The sequence below is a fragment of the Mesocricetus auratus genome, unplaced genomic scaffold (genome assembly GCF_017639785.1).
Source record: "Mesocricetus auratus isolate SY011 unplaced genomic scaffold, BCM_Maur_2.0 Super-Scaffold_2245, whole genome shotgun sequence".
Taxonomy (NCBI): Eukaryota; Metazoa; Chordata; class Mammalia; order Rodentia; family Cricetidae; genus Mesocricetus; species Mesocricetus auratus.
Window position 1 is genome coordinate 43,780,610 of NW_024429180.1, and position 17,605 is coordinate 43,798,214.

At 43.4% G+C, this 17,605-nt stretch overlaps 1 protein-coding gene across 5 annotated transcripts in view; it reads right to left on the reverse strand.

Moving 5' to 3' along the window:
- Enox1 (ecto-NOX disulfide-thiol exchanger 1) overlaps positions 1 to 17,605 on the reverse strand; it is a 557,937-nt gene that overhangs the window by 4,646 nt on the left and 535,686 nt on the right. For all 5 annotated transcript variants that reach the window (XR_005881833.1, XM_013114092.3, XM_013114091.3 and 2 more), the window contains 2 exons: positions 15,111 to 15,213; positions 8,594 to 8,679 (listed from right to left, as the gene is read on the reverse strand). Coding sequence is in view for 4 of the 5 variants with exons in the window: in XM_013114092.3 (XP_012969546.1) it covers positions 8,594 to 8,679; positions 15,111 to 15,213 (189 nt within the window). In the remaining variant the exon portion in view is untranslated. The remainder of the gene's footprint in view (positions 1 to 8,593; positions 8,680 to 15,110; positions 15,214 to 17,605) is intronic.

The window sequence follows — 17,605 nt, forward strand, 5'->3', positions numbered from 1 at the left end:
ACTGAAGGGGCAGCAGGTGATGGGCAGCCCTGACCAATGCTCACTTCAAGGTACTGTACTCACTTTAGACCTGTTTTCCCATTTGTAGGACCAGGGAATTCACTGGGAAGACACTCACTAAATGCTTTGAAGACTTGATCTGAGTGCTGGCTTCTGTGATAGCGTGAGTTCCTGGATGAATCATTAGAAACCTACCTATCTGCTAGGCCGTGGTACAGAGCTCAAACTGAGCCAACTGTGGTGTACCGTTACCATAGAATACTAGTGGCAAGCAAATTTAAGTACTATTTACTACATGCTGCCCTTATTTGTTCATTTCTTTTCTGATCGAGGTGCACAAAGGCCAGTGTACATACAGAAGTGAAGTATGTCATCTGTTCTCTCTTCTACCTGAGCTGTGATGAGTTTTACAAAGGAAACAGACGAAGAGGCTCCATAGTAACTGAGGGGCTTATGTGGTGTGACATCATAGAGGAGACCAGTGTAACTGGCTGCATTTGTTTCCATCTCTGCTGGCTCTAGCTCAAGCCTACGGCCTCCTCTCCAGTCCTGTAGACACAGGCACAAACTAGCACCAGCAGGCAAGTCAGGGAAGCCATGGAGCCTGCATGTCCTGTACTGTCAGGCAAGGCAGGCTGGGCTGGGAAGGGCTCTCGCTTGGGTCACTGCAAAGATTGCCAGTGTAGGCTTGCCACGGCTGGGGAACCAGTAAGACCACGTACAAAGGGCGTAGTCTCTTCTACAAGATACACTGGGTTTTGACCTTTAGAGTGTGAATCGTGTTCATTCTCGCATCCAGTGTGGTATGAGCAAACACAGATGCCATAGGATAATTGGAGACTGGGAAGGGAGGGAGGCTCAGAGAAGGAAAGATAAACAGGGAGAATTAAGAGGGGGAGAGAACGAGAGGCCACAGTCCTCCCATTCCAGAAGGAAGCTCTGGCCAGGCTGGCCTCCAGGCTGCTTGCTCTTCCCTCAGGTGCTGAGATCTCTGACCATGATCTCACCCTGCCCAGGTTGGTACTTTACTAGGTCATGTCTGAAGTACTTTTTGGTGTGGGTGGGAGTTGGGTTGCTGATATTGAACCCAGGACTTTGTAAGTCAAAGTCTCCTACTTTTTTTTTCCATTACACCATTTTCTCAACTATAAGTTGTGTGATGGCCATCTTGGCCTGTTCTTGTCTGGACTGGAGGATTAACATGGCCATATGAAAAGGACTGACATTCTAATATTGCTTGGGTGTCATGTGACCCCCTGCTTCCCTCACTGTGAGTTGGTTTTCTCTCTCTCTACTTGACTGCAAGGCAAAATCTATTCCCTTCTGGAAGTGCTATGATATCTAAAAGGCACATTCATTACAGTCTGTCTTAGTAATTTTTCATTAATTCTCGGTGACAGCTGGCTGTTAATACCAGCACATGTATCATGGCGATGATTATTCATGTGGGAAATTTAAATATACCACTAGGAACATTTTACCCACCTTCATCATCCACCCATGGTCCAGGAGAGAACAGTGAGCCATTAAAGGCAAAATCAGTATCTCCCAGAAACTAGAAAGATGCTGAAATTCTGTATGTGCAGAGGGATGCTTTAAAAATGCTGACGATCTTTCCTGGATAGAAAATGCTCACCTACCCCTGAGCACCCAAGCTGATGTGGTGCCCTGGCCCAGGGGCAGACTGCCTGCATCTGGCAGCATCCCTTGTCATGTCAGACTGGGTCTGTTGTTTTGGAACAGAGCTTCCACACTAGGAGTTTTGGGTACGTGCTGCAAACTACGCAGAGGGGGAAGGGAAGTCTACCTACCACATACAAGAAACAGAACTACAGTCCTTCGAAGAGGTAAAGTTGCCGGGAGTGGTGGTGTATGCCTTTAGTGCCAGCACTTGGGAGTCAGAGGCAGGCAGATTGTGTGAGTTTGAGGCCAGTTTGGTCTACCTAGTTGATCTACATGGAGTTCCCCTGCCTCAAAACAAAATGTATTTACACACACATTTACACACACAAAAACTGGAGCAGAGCCTCTAGATCAGTGGTTTTCAACATGTGGGTCACAACCCCTTTCATGGTCAAATGACCCTTTCACAGGGGTTGCTTCAGATATTTATACATTATGATTCACATATAACAGTAGCAAAATTATAAAGTAACAATGAAATAATAAGGTTGGGGGGGTCACCACAACATAAGGAGCCACATTAAAGGGTCACAGCCTTAGGAAGGCTGAAAACCACCAACTATCCATATGAGCAGGAAGTAGTCACAGCTCCACTCCAGGAAGGGTGGGAAGGGGAGGGTGGCCTTGCTCAGCTCACAGCTGGGATTCCACTCCAAGGTGGGTAAAACCTGGGTCAAAGCAGAGTTGTCTGTTCTGAAGCCTCCCAAAGCCCTCGCCCTGTCTCTCTGAAAGAACCATTCTGAATTGTCTCAGATTTCTGATAAAAGCTGGGAAAAAACCAAGGGGGGGCACACACGTGTCATTATCAAGAACAAGAATAATATTTAACTGGAAAATGGCCTATTATTGGACTACATGGTTTTAGGAGCCACGAACAATTTACATGCCCAGCATAATTTAAATGAATTCCTGCCCTTCCTTCCATTCCCAATCACTTTCATTCCCCTAAGCAGCCTTTGGGGAAATGCTAGTAAAAACAGTTACATTACAGGGCTGGACCAGGCCTGCTTTTCTTGCTGTCATCAGTAGAGGGGTGAACAGAATCTAAATGCCAGTTCACAATTGTGCTGGTGGTGTCCAATCTCAAGGAAACTGTGTTGCTCTGAGTGTACTTCACAGAGTGTTTTTACTAGAGGCTGACTTAAGGCAACAGTAACCAAAGCTCTGCACAGGGCCACGCCTCCCAGTTCATTCTGATTAACCAGAGGCAGCTGGGCCTAGCTGCTGCCTTGGAGACCTACAGCATCCTCAGGCTGCCTGCAGATCCAGGACCAGGAGCCTTTTGGCAGATGTTGTGGGGACAAGGCCCCAATGAATACCTAGAGGGCAAACCTCTTATTATTTTGCTCTCTTCTTAAAACCCTGAAGATATGGGAATCCAGAATTCAGTAATTTTGGATTAAGACCTTAAATCTCCCCATAGCCTCCCTGGGCTAGAAAGAATGTGTGGTGCAGTTTGAGAGTCCTTTGTGATACATTTACCTCAGGAATGAGGAAAAAACTTGGCAGCACTACTGGGGATTTCCCTGAGAAGATAGAGGGCTGTGTGGGCCACAGCAGAGGTGAATGGAGTCCCTGTGTATCTCCCTTCTGAGGGAAACATATTGCTATCTTCTAAACTAGAACTGCCCTTAGGGTCCTAGGGATTTCACCGTGGCTGGATGATGTGGACTAAGGCTCATCCCACCACTGATAGCAGGTGCACATGTGGTTCTCACAGCCCCCTCTCATACCTGGCTCTTAGGCACCTTTACTGTACCTTTCTGACCACAGGACTGTCTTGAGGCAACCTTGAACACTATAGCTAGGCTTGTTATCCCAACCCTAAGCATACTGGGAAAAAGGAGGTCTGGAGAAGGCTCTGGCTGAGGCCCAGCTTCTGTCCACTACTCAGGGGCTTTACAGAAAAAGGTATCAGGGGGAGAAATGTCCTGCCCATAGACATATAGACAGAGGCTTTCCAGGTCCCATTGCTGGTGGGCATTTAAATGATGTCCAACCACTGTACCTTTGACATCACCCACTATTGTCAGGACTGAGTGTGGGCTGTGGTTCTTACCTCTCTCTTTCCTCATATGAGGTCTGGGTCTGTACCAATCCCAGAGCTGGATAGGGGACAGCATTACATGTCCCCTCCGATCTCCATCACGCCTGCCTGAACTATTGTGTGCCCACTGTGGAGACTGTTGAGTTGCTCTGTACACTAACCATAATAAAACTGGTCAGAGTCTCCAAACACAACTAAAGAATCTACAAGTAGACTATCCTAAAGTACCCAGACAAAACTCAGAGCCAACATCGTGAGACAAAATGACATCATAGAGAGCCACTTTCTGAGAGGTCCCCCTCCAACCATGAAAGTAGTAGCAGCTGATCCACCACATGTAGAAATCTCAGTGGAGGAGCACAGGACCATGGAAAAATTAAAATTCTCTTGGGGCACATTCCAAAGCAATTAAAATAATATCTACTAGAGAACTCAAAAGCCGATTATACAAAAACTCATAAAATTCAAGGCAATACAGATAGTTTAAGTAAAATTAAGAGAATGGTCACAAGTAACCCACCAAAATTGTACCACAAAGACATAAACCCAACTAACCCAGTAACAAGCAATGAGATGGGATTCACATTAAAATATCTACCAAGAAGAAAAAGCCCAGGGTCACATGGCTTTACCACTGAATCTTACAAAACTTCTGAGGTACTAATGCCAATTCATCTTGAACTATTCTGAAGAACTGAAATCCAAAGACCTTGCCAAACTTATCCAGAACTATCCGGTTGCCAAAACGAAAAAGAAAACCTCCCTGATATATACTGATGCAAAATTCTCAACAAAATGCTAGCAAATTGAATCTATCAGCATATCTAAAAGATCACCATGACGGAATGAAGTTATGGGAGATTCTGCATATGCAAATCAATAAATGCAATTTATCACATTAATATAACAAAAGATAAAAATATAAGTAAGTAGAAAACACATGAAAAAGTTAATATCCCTTCATAATATAATTTCTGAATAGATTAATATGATTTAGCATAATAAAACTATACACAACAAACCCATAGGTAACATACAAAATAAGGAAATGCTAAAAGCACTTAATCTAAGATCAGAAATAATATAAGTTCACAAAGTAAGCATTAAAAAATAGCGTCAAGAAGTCCCTGAAACTTACCAGATTCACTAGTATATATAAGCAGTAAGGACTGCTGAAGAGCATGTTTAGACCAGCTGAGTTAACCTGCAAGAAAGCTAAGCCCATTGAACTGCATAGAAGTGACTGAAATCAACTAACTGGTCTACCAGAAAAGGACATTACTATGGGATGAATAGCCTGAAAGTTTGATAGTAAGCTCCATGTTTCCAGCTATTGTGAGGGGTCACCCATATTGTAGTGGGCTTTTGGTGATACAGTTGTCTTTGTCAGCTCTGTTCTGATAAATAACACCAATAAAACTCATTGATACATCAATTTAGACTGATGGCATCCTTACTTTGACCTGTTATCAGTTCCCTATCTGGGGTGAATATACATTTCTTCATGTTTCCTCATGAATAGTGTCACACACACACATAGGGATAGTTGAATACAGGGGCTAATGAGGGGGAGAGCAATGTAGAAGAGAGAGGCAAAAGGGATAAATAACACTAAGGATGTTTGAAAAAGTCATATGGAATTATAGTTTATGCTTAGATGTAACTATATACAATATACAAAAAGCATGCATGGATATATAAAGTTATGTCACTTGGGGTGTTAATGCTTCCCCAAGAGTCATAAATTATCTAATAAAGACACTAATTCCAGACAGGATAAACCTCCTTTTGAGTAGTTGTGGGGGGAGCACGCCTTTTATCCCAGGACTCAGAAGGCAGATCTCCGTGAGTTTGAGGCCAGCCTGGTCTACAAAGCTACACAGAGAAATCCTGTCTTGAAAAACCAAAAATAAATCAATTACAGGCTATTGAGTTTGCTCTTGGTTGCTTCCCGTAACTTGAAGTTAAGTCCTTATTGCTGACTTTGAACTGAGGACTTGCAGGAATCAAGCCAGAATTGATCTGGAACTCTCCCTAGTATCTGAAGGTGCTATGCAGCTACTCAGAGCCTACTTAAATAAAGTCTGGGAGCTACAATATGATAACTCCAAAGGTACAATATGACACTTATATCTTGGCAAGAACCAACACCTCTCTAATTGGATTGAAGTTTGCTCAATAGGATGGAGTTCCTGCCTACTACTGTAAACCTAGCCAACTATACATTTCTGAGCCCACGGAACCTAGAGGACTACATACTACTGCAACTTTCCCAAACCATTGTGATTTCTAAGTGTGTTCTAAATGCTCCTCTTATACCCACAATTTGTGTAGCTCTTGTTTTTCATAAAGGAGCTGATTTTTTTTTTTTTGCAGCAGGGACCATTGCAGAAAACGATAAATGGTCAAAATGCAAGGAAGAATTACCAGTGCCTAGCCACAATGGGAACATCTACAATACAAGCCCTACACCTAAGACTCAGGGAACATTGCAGAAGAGGGATGGGGATATTTTATGAGCCAGAGAATGCCTGCTATGAGATTGTGTCTTCTGTATATGACAGAGAGACTTCACCCATGTAATCTCAACAGTACAGTAGCCTAAACAAGATCTAAACAATGACAGTGCCAGTTGATATGCCATGCCAAGGTGGATGGCGGAAATTTAACAAGGCCCTGCACCTAGATGAAGAACTACAGGCACTTAATGACTACTGGGAAAGGAATAGTCTTTCCCAAGCATGAGCCCCTAGCTGATTATCCAATACCAGTGGTCATTCTTAAAAACACACACATAGGAGCAACACTAAAATGGACTCAGATTGTTGTGTTTATATGTATGTATATATGTAATAATAATAACGATCAGTAATGCCATCAGTAAATGGGCATGTGAGTTGAATTAATAGCTTTCAAAAGAAGCACGAATGGCCAGTATGTAAAAAATATTTAACACCCTTGGCCACCACAGAAATTCACACCAGATCTCCAGGGAGATTCTAGATCACATTGTTTAGGATGACTATTGGGAAAACAAACACCAAACACTGCCTAGGGAGTAGGGAAAATGAACCCTTCTGTGCTACTCCTGGTGCAGTAACTTGTTCCATCCACCATGGAAATCATTATGGAGTTTCCACAAAAAATTAAATGTAGGGAATAGGGGGATGGTTCAATGGTTAAGAGCACTAACTGCTCTTCTAGAGGCCCGTAGTTTGATTCCCAGCTTCTACATGGTAGCTAACAACCATCTGTATGCTCAGTTCCATGGGGATCCACCTTCTTCTGGCCTCTGCAGGCACTGTACACTCATGGTGTACATACATGCAGGCCAAACAACCATAGAGATAAAATAAAATTTGAAAAATATTAAAGGTAGAACTATCATAATCAAGCTATACAACTCTGGGTATTTACCCAAAGAAATCTCAATCAGGATATAGAGATACCTACCTACCCATGTACCCTATTATAATATTTATAATATCCATATTATGTAACCAGCCTGGGTTTCAACCAACAGATTAAAGGTATGCGGTACAGAATTATTCATCTATCAGAGAGTGAAATCTTGACATTATGTTAAGTGAAATAAACCAGCATAGAAAGGCAGGTGCTGCATCTCACTCAATTGGAAACAAGCACTTGATGTAAATGGAATAGTGATTACTAGTTCTTGGGAAGGGGGTGATAAGAAGGTGGGCAGAAAAATACCCCACTAAACTCCTCTAATATGTACAATTAATGTGTGTGAATAGAAAAAAAGCCTTAAACTCCTCTAACATGTACAATTAATGTGTATGAATAGAAAACAGAAGCCTAAAATCTAACTCCTTTCATCCTTCATAAAAAGGCACAAATACTGACTAAAACCACTTGCAGTCCCAGATGCTTCCTCTCAAAGAGGCAGACTCAGGGCTACCGAGAGCTCAAGCAGGGCTGTGATCACGTCGAGGTAAAGTCATCAGCCTCAGGTGAGGATGCAGTGAGGTAATCCTGTAATCCAGGCCACCCACTGAACACAGAGGACACTGCAGGGACACAGAGCTGCAGGCTGAGCAGCTGGTCAAACCAGGCTGACATACTTTTCTCTGCCTGATGGTGGCGCTTCTCTGTATTTCCGCTGTCTTTGCAGCAGTTTCCTCTGGCTCCCAGTGGTCTCTCTGGTTCTGTCATTAGGAGCTTCTCGTGGCTCTCACTGCCAGGCCTGGTAAAGGGCATGTCTTTATCAACAGCAGACCCTCTCAGTTGTCCACCTTAATACAGAGATTGCACCCTTTTTTTCCAGTCTCTTTGAATTTGTCAAAAACACTGCTAATTTTCAGACGAGAAAGCTGAACTTGAGGAAAATGGCATGATGATGTCTGGTTGTAATGTGAACCTCAGGGGCACAGCTGAGAATAACTGAGCAGTTGTTTTTTATTTTTTAACACCTAGAAAATCATATTAAAAACAGCTATTGATAGCATTTTCTTGAGCATATACATCAGATCTTTAAGCTATTGACAGTGCTGGTCCCACGTGAAGTCTCTAACATGGACTCTTGTGTAAGCATGGCCTAAGGAACCTGCCTGCCTCATTAACCGTCCTCACACTGCCTTCCTTCTCGTCTTGGAAAACTTTCAGGCCAATCTGTAACTTCAAATCACTTTGGCATCTCTTCCCAGTGACAAGTCATTGTCATTTTAAATAGCTGAATTTTGTTTATAGAAAGACAAAAGCAAGTAGATGACAACTGTTTACTAAAACCCTGGGTCCCCCGAGAGGTGTTGATATATGGTTCTACACTAATGCAGCTCACACAGTGTCCATCTGCAGCAAGCAGGCAGCACACTGTATTCCAACAATCAAAGAAATAATTACCTTCGAGTCCAGCTGCTGCATGTATGACCACAGGTACTCTATGTTGGCTCCGAAAGGGTGGACGTGAAGAAACGTTGATATGATCCCTGAATTAAGAAAGACAAACATCTGAAGTTATTTGGAGGACAGCGGGAAGGCTCAGTTAACAAATGCCACCTAACTGAGTCACAGTCTGGCCATTTCCAACACCTCTCAGTCAGCATCCAGGAACAGCACGTCCCGCAGACAGTAATGGCGACATAGCAAGGAGAACGGGGATGTCCGTGGTCAGTATGGCTAGACTCTGGGATGACACACAGATGAATAGATGCGTTTCTAAACAAAGACTCCTGGAAGCAGTTCAACTACCAAGTTCATGCTTGATTTACCAATCTAAAATTGTAGTTTTGGGAAGATTAAATGATCTCTCTTCTCTCAATGGACTCTGTAGTCTGAAAATGGCTCAGACAGCTGTATCACAGACCACACTGCCTTGAGTGTCCTTGATAACTACAGTTGCTGGTCATGAAAAGTGTATAATCCATATCCCAACATGCTCTCTGTGTACCTTGCGCCGGGTGGCTTCCACGGGCTGTGGCTGCTGGGCAAAGGGAGGAGTGCTCTCCTTCCTCTGCTGTAATGTACAGGGTCATTTGCAAAGGTCTGGGTGTGGACACTCTGGCAGAAAGCCTTTCCATCACAGGACCAACCATCAGGGCTGCTCTGCCTAACTGCTGGATATGAGTGCTAGGGCCTTCCCACCCTCACTGCTCCAAGGTCCAAAAGCAAAATAGTGAGGGAGTCAGTTCCCCAGACCATGTCCTGTTCTTTGGGAAAAAGTTGAGCTTAGATGGACACTTTAAAATCTTTAATCAGATCTGAGGTATATTACATCTCCTATACTGTGTACTGTGGGAACCACTGCTAGTGAGTCAAAGGTCACCTGCCTCAAAATGCATTCAGGGCAAAAACCGGCCAAGCAGGAGGTCATCCTACATTTGCAGGGGCCTTGAACAGATTAGGGATGGTGTTTGTCCTGTGATATGTGGGATGATCTTGGATGAGTGCCAGGCAGATTTCAAAGATGGGCTCCCAGCTTATCCTTTGGCTGAGGATAGAGAATTGAAGATTCTAGACGAGTACTCTTGATGACTGTCTTTTGAGACTTGTTCATACGTGGTTTGCATGAGGATGGCAGGAACGCTACATCTCCATCAATCTGAAATATCAGTATTCTCTGACTGCCTGTTCTGACACACAGAGCGCTCACCTTTTAGTCTTTCTTTCTCTGATCTATAGTTTTATGACATAATAGGGAACATCTATAGGTGATGATGGTGATTTTAACATCTTTAAGTGACCACTTGAGACAATGCAGTTCCTATGTTCTGTATGCTCAGTTTTCTCATTTTAAAAATCAGATCCACCTGGGGGCAGCTTTGTAAATTGTCTTTTTTAAAGGAACTGGGCTGCTCCCCGGAATGGAAAAGGGATAGCCATGCAGGTGGTGTGTAGGTAACCATGGCTGCTGTGAACTCATGCACACAAGAGACTTGTCATGTCTAGAAGATGCATTTCACGGTACTTATCCCTCTCCTCTGACTTTCCCACTCTTTCCACATCCCCAGTGTGCCTCCTTGTACCGTGCTCCTGAGCCTTGATACAGATGTCCCACTTGGGCCTAGAGCTCCAACCTCTCACTCTTAGCACTCTGACCTCCATTGACTGCTGCTTCCTGTGACAAGAAGCTTCTCTGGGCAAGACTGACACAGTCTAGGACTAGGGGCTAGCCCACACCCCGGCAGAGATGGGTCCATGATTGACAGGCCCTGCCCCTTAATGAGGACCTATGAGCAGTAGATAACGGCTGAAGAGGAGAGGATCGGTAGGTTTCTCCTGCTCCATGCACGTGCAGCACAAACTGGATGAACTTAGAAAGGTACACATGCAAAATGACAACAATATAAAAAACAGATACGAAGTTAGGAGGATGCATGTGTTGAGAATGTATGGGGGAGTTAGAGGTGGGAGGTGGGTGGTGTAGACGTAATCATATTTCATTATATACATATAACATACATATATGTATATAAATTCCCAAGACTAAAGCAAAATAAAAAGAAAAAAAGGAAGGGGCGTTATAATGAAAATGCTAATGAACAGTGCCAACATGTCCCCAGTTGGACACTCATTTCTGGCAGTCTGGGAGCAGCTCCATGCTTGGTAAGAGGAACCATGGGAACTGAGGTGGAGACTCAGCTGAGCAGGTGGGCTCCGTTGCCCTGCTTACTTCTGCAAGCAGCAGCAGGCCCCCTTACTTAAGAATGGGTTCCCGGTAGTGCAAAACTCATTTGTAAACCAGCAATCTAAGTGGGATAAAAGGAGCAGATGTTGTCCTATTGGGGCTTTTTACATGTCTCAGAGCCCTAAAAGCTACTCGAGAAAATGCAAACCCGCTCTGTGTGAGGAGCAGCAGATCCCATTTGGAAGGCCCATTCTAGTAGGCCACATAAGAGCAGTCCATCAGGACCATCTATCCTAGTCTTGTTTTAAACCTCACTCTGACCAAGTTGGTAGTGTTTGAATTAACCCATAGTACTAGTAGTACTAGCTTCCCTCACTGGTGTTTCGCTTTAAGCACCCTGGGGCAACATGACACCAAGGTGTTGGGCACAGTAGTGTGCAAGACAGGAAAACGGTCATTTCTGTGGATTTCCGGTCTAGATGACCAAAACAGATGGTACACACAAACATTAAGACGAAAGGCAGTATTTTCAGATGGTGATAAACAGCAAAGAGAAAACCAGCGACAGGACACAGAGTGTCCTGGGGTTAGTGGAGACTGTTTTACACTGAGGTCAAAGGCAGGCTTCTATGAGACAGTGACATCTGCCAAGAGGGAGATGTTAAGAAGCCTACCGTACCAAGTCTCAGGGAGTCCATGCACAGTCTTTGGGTAGGGCAAGGACCTTGAGCTTGGAACAAGCAAGACTAGGGATAGCTGGAGATAGCTGCAGCTCACATTTAGGTGTTGAAAAATCCATAGAGATTATATTGTTTTATGGTTGCTTAAAATCACACACACACACTTTAATTGAAGCTATGATAATTGGAGTGACAATGCCCCCCCAGACTAAAACAAACGAAAAACCAATGCCAGGTATGGAAAACTCCCTTTGAGTTATTGATCATGGGAGTCCAAAAGACTCCTAAAACAATTGCTGGTGCCTTCCAGAAAAAGAAGGCAAGTCCCTACTCCTGAAGATACAACACACTTCATACACAGGGTTTGGAGGAATCAGTCTAGATCTGACCTGGAAGCCTCCTCCCTGATGACAACCTCTCATAGTACCAGAAGAAGCGTGCAAGCTTCCAAGGAGAAATGCATCCAGTAGTCCTGTCCAGCTGTGATGCCAACACACCACCTCAGTGGTCAGCATAGCAAGATATTCCAAGAGATGCAACAGTGGTCCTGTCTCCTAGGGGTAACCAATAGCCACTTACTAGAACTTAACACCCACTGATAGGAACGAATTCATGCCTGGCTCTATCAAATTAGCCAAATACCCGTGGCTGGTGAGGACATGGAATCTAGAGGAGAATCTACTACTTGCTACTTTCCTAAACCACTACATTTTCTAACTGGGTTGTAAACACTTACATCCCTTTACCACTGCTAAGTGCATGGAGCTCTCACCTCTCATCAAAGAGACTAAAATAATCAGAGGAAGTCATATGTGGTTAAAATGAGGAGATCAACTGACTGTTGGATAACTACGCCGATTCACACATTAAGAAGGCACCCTGTACACATAAGGCTTTGGGAACATCATGGAAGAGGGCGCGGGGGCGGGGTGGGGTGGGGTGGGATGGAGGGCATTGCAAGAACCAGAGGATCAAGATGGCTGCTGCAAGAGAGATTCCTCAATCAAATGTGGAGGAGGATTTGGAAGGAGTTGGGGGTAAGAATGGATGGCAGATGTGATTGAGAGACATTGTGTGAAATTCTTTAAGAATTTATAAAAATACTGTTTAAGAGTGAAAAAGGAGAAAGTGAGCTGAGCACGAGCACTACCCCCCTCCCTCTTGCTGTCACGCTCCTGCTGCTATGTCTCCACCATGATGGGCTGTCATGCTGAGCCAAAATAAGTCCTTTCTTTCTTATGTCACTTGTATCAGGATATTTCACCACAGTGACATGAACGGTAACAGAGGCAATGGCAGCCTTCCATAGATTCCACTGCCCAGCTGGGAGATACTTCACTGTAGCTCCTTTAGGGGAGTCAGAAAGATTGCGCTCTTTCAATTCTAAATTTTATAAGAATATAAATAATAACTATCTAGAAGGTGGGCTTGGGGAGGAAGTCCTCTCTCTTGTCACTATCACTAGAGGAAGGTAAACTACCAATAGAGAATTGAAAGGAAAAAGTATCCCTAGTTCATCTTGATCAAAGGCTACAGTCTCCAGCATCCTTTATGGCAGAAAGGTTCTCATATATTGATTTGAGATGAGTGCATTCTTTGTTCTCTCTTAATGTGTTCCACTGTTTACATGTTAGCTGGTTCCACTGTTTAATAGTCAGCTGGCTCCAAAGACACACCATGAGGAGAACACTCAGCCTGCTGTGCACATGCTTACTGAAGATACAGAAATCCTCATATTTCTCTTTTCTATTACACTCAGTCTACTCCCATTAGTGTCTAATAATTAGGGGCTGGAGAGAAGGCTCAGCAGTTAAGGTTGTGTATCATAGAGCACCTAGGTTTGCTTTCCAGTATCCATGTCAGGGAGCTCACGGATGCCTTTGACTCCAGCTTCAGGATATCTGACTCCTCTGGCCTCATGGGTACTTGCACACACACATCATTATGTATAGTAATTAAACATGCATTTAAATCTTTGTGAAAATGACTAAAATATGTGCACATAAACATAATCTACACAAATATTTTTTCCATATGTACATTTTATACAATGAACTATTTAGAAGTTATCATAAATGAAATATATTCTCAAGGGGGATATAAAATAAAATACGAGGCAATCTCCAGTGAAAAGAAAGTTAAGCGGGGGGCCCATTCGAAATTTTAAACCCTTGTAAGTGATCAGCACTATTAACACTTGTAGAAAGTTTTCGACACATCATTGAGAGTTTTGTTGTAGATCCAGAGCATTGTGGGGGGCAATGATCATATCTTAGTCATACAGAATAAAATAAACAGTTGTCAGAGTTGGAAATGTTTTCTGAGGGGAGAAGAGGCCAGTTAGCAACTACGTATGGGCTCGTTCGGGGTTTCTGGAACTATCAGCAGCACATCAGCACGTCTTTAGAGACGTGTGCACCGCATATTATTACAGCCGTATATCATCAGAGAGAGAAAAATAATTGGTTTTCCTTGGAGTATCTCTAAGTTGATGTCATATTCAATAACCTCGTAGTTGAAAAATCTATATGTGATGGATGAAGTTTGGACTATCTTTTGAATTTAATTTCTCCTGTGCCAGCTTTTGCAGGCCCCAGTGAACCTGTCATTTTAAGGTGGGAGCTGATGCAATATTTAGAGGCTGTTGCTCTTGCCAGATAATGACCTGGGGGAGAACAGTTGGCTTCGTGTGCACTGTGGCCCCTATCCTCGCTATTAACCAACCATTCTGCAGAGGAGCCAGGATGAACCTGAAACTCCATACTGCGGTCTCTACCAAGGTGCAGCCTGGATGAAGGTTGTGTGTCACTGGTGAAAGACAGCCCTTTCTTCTTGGGTTGGGAGGGAATTGTAAGGTGAGGTCCCAAGCACATTACTAACACACCACCCCCAAGAACATTTTCCTGGAAGAGTAAACTCTCTGCCTGGATCAACTGGATTAAAGATTTAAGAAACAAAAGTCCTGTCTCAATCCAGACAAAGAAAAAGTCAACCTGGCGGTATCTTTTGGAACAAGTAGATATTGCAGGTGAACAATACCTTTCTCCCTCTCTCTTTGTTAGCAGCCAGCTTGTCTTGTTCATTTTGGCTAAATGGATCCACATGGATGTGGGAGACTGGTTTAGACTTTCCTGATTATCTTAACGTCATTACTCTGGATACAGCAATTAATAACCAGAAGTATGGGCTGGCCTTGGGGTTGACTTTGGGATGGAGCCTCTGCTAAGGGACTTAGAGGTTCATCTCCAGAATTAACTAAAAGCTTGGCTTGGGTTATGAACTTCTGGATAAGAACCAACTGGACATCTTTTTAAATTTTAAAATTCAGATTTACGATATAGGAGATGCAAATTGACCTATTTTCTTGAACCCTGTTTTCCGTCCAACAACTATCTAATGTTCTCAGTTCTTGATGAGAGGAAGCTCTGCCAGTCTCTATGACACTCATTTGAAATGTACATTGTGTAATTTTGATGAAATTAAGTCTGACCTCTGATTGGGAGTCTCTGTTGTTTAGATTGTCAACACAGCAAAAGTGAATTACTAAACTATTGCCTAAGCTGATTATCTAGGGATGATTTCTGTAAACAGACAATGAAAAGAGACTTCTTACCTATTAGCAGGGCCTCCTTCTCAGATTTTAAGCCTTGGATTCTTTTTTCACTATTGTTCTCCCGGTCTTGGTTAACCAATGCAACTGTCAGCACATTGATTTCCTATAAAATAGAAACACAAAAGCCATGTAGGTGTTTATTTAGATTCTGTGTATTTTAATAATAAAAATCCTACCCATTTCCTAAACTCTATAAAACAGGCCATCCCTTCCTCTTAGAAGTACAGATAAAACCTTTTATTTGTTCAATAATAAGCTCCTAACTGCTCCCACACAACCAAGATAGTCTCTAAGAGTAGCAAATTTTACAAAAGCTATCTTAGATTTTGGGCGATTGAAAAACAAACAAACAACCCAAATACCTCCAGTCACTAAGGCTGTATTTGACCATAGCCACATTAATACAGTTAATATGTCTTGTTCTGAACATGAAATTTGCGTGGAGGTGTCAAAGCTTGCACAAGACTGATAAACTTGAGTGAACACAGACAACAGGATGGGCTTGAGAAGCGGAGGTACAGCTGCAGGTGGATTTTTTGGGTAGAAATGGATTCTTAGGCACAAGAGGGGATGGCAGGTAAGTCAAAGCCTGGGGAGAATTTCTTTTTAACTAAACAATAGGGAACTGAACAAGAGCTGTACACACATGACATGTTGAAAGTGGGCTGTCTGCAATTATTTTTATGGTCTTCTAAAAGTTAAGAATAGAGACAGATATTTACCTCATATCCTCCCAGTATTGATTTATGACTTGAAATAGAAAGTGATGTAATAGAAACTTAGTAGCCTGCACTTGTGTATAATCACTAGGGAAGTTGAGTCTTGATGGAAGAAGTTGCTAACTGAAAGACAGCTCCTGCCCCTTGAGGGAGATCCAGCATAGTCACATACTTGCACCTGGTACTCAACCTTGTCATAAGTAAATATCAGGTCAAAAAAGAGAACACTGTATCTTGAGGTGAGTGGTTGAAGGAGAATGCTGAAAATTGGCAAGAAAGATTACTAGACCTCCAAATAACGTGTATCAGCAAAAGGGTGTCCTAGAGAATGGAGCCAACTGTACCTTCAACACTAGGTCCCTGGCTGGGAGGCAGGGACTCTCTGCTTTGTAAGGAAAAGGTAAGTGGCAAAGTGCCCGCAACCCCCAACATAAAAGTGGGGCAACTTCAGAATTCCTTGGTCCTAAGAAAGGATTTAGACCAGCTCGTGGGCTGAATGATTGCCCCAAAGAAGGAACATGGGCTCTCCCCAATATCCAGATGCCAAGCAATTAAGTTACTGCTAGACGCCATCTTACCTTAACAGTCCTGAGATCTGTGTTTCTTCACAGGGTATTTGGTAGCCCCTGGAGAATACTACAGCTTCAGGACTAGTAGCCTGCTAAAGTCATAGAACTAGGGGAGGCCTCCTTGGGATTGCAGTTACTAGCGTGGACAGTCCCTGCATCAACCACACTTGTCTCTTCATCCATCTCCTATAGCTATAGAACCACAGATGGCAACATTCTAGTGATACCCATAGGTCCCAAGGATGGTCACCTCCACATCATATACCATCAAGAACATGGGTAACAGCTCTTTGAGCACAAATGCCTTCTGTATACACCCCAGGAGATGGATGTAGGAAGGGTATTTCCCACAGGTCATGGTCTGTGGACCAAAGATACTGATGCCAAAGCCCTGGCATCATCTGCACGTGTCTTCTAGGACCTATAGAAGACCATCCACATTTCAGAGCTCCAGAGGAATGGCTACAGGACTTACTACAAGCCCAAGAACAACTCACGATTACACTGTGAAGCTGTGGTTACCAGTACATGTACCCCAGCATTGCTGTGTTCATCCAGTGGGAAAAAAAGGGAAGGTCCTTTCCCATCCAGTAACTCAAAAACTGAGTTGTTTCCTTAGGCCCAGGGAAGGTCTCCTTCACATTCTGTGACCCAGGGACTATCTTACATCCCGGTATCACTTGTACAATAGTAGATGGGAGTCTTTAACACCCACTTTCCTCAATCATTCAGACAGGAAACAAGGAAATACCTGAGTAGAGCCAGACCGCTGAGCATGTGATGCCATTTCATTCAACAATAGCAGACTATGCATTATCACCATGCTGAATATTCCCTAAGATAGATCATGCATTAGGGCCACAAATCAAATCTTCTTAAATTGCAAAAAAACCCCAAACAAACAAACAAACAAAAAACATGTTGCTGTGCAGACACATGAGAAAATAAACTTAGAGGAGGAAAGATGTGCTTTGGCTCATGGTGTTGTTTTAGCCAATGCCACCTGACCTTGTTGCTTTGGGCCCGTGGAAAAGCAGCACATAATGGCAGGGAGTGTGTGGTAGAGTGGAACTGTTCACCCCAGGGGACGAGAAGGGGCTCTAGAGAGGAGGGACACAGTGGGACACACGCACTAGGAAGCGGGAAACAGGAAAAAGCAAAGGATTTAACTGGGAAGGGGAGGAAGGGTGAAATGGGGTACAAGACA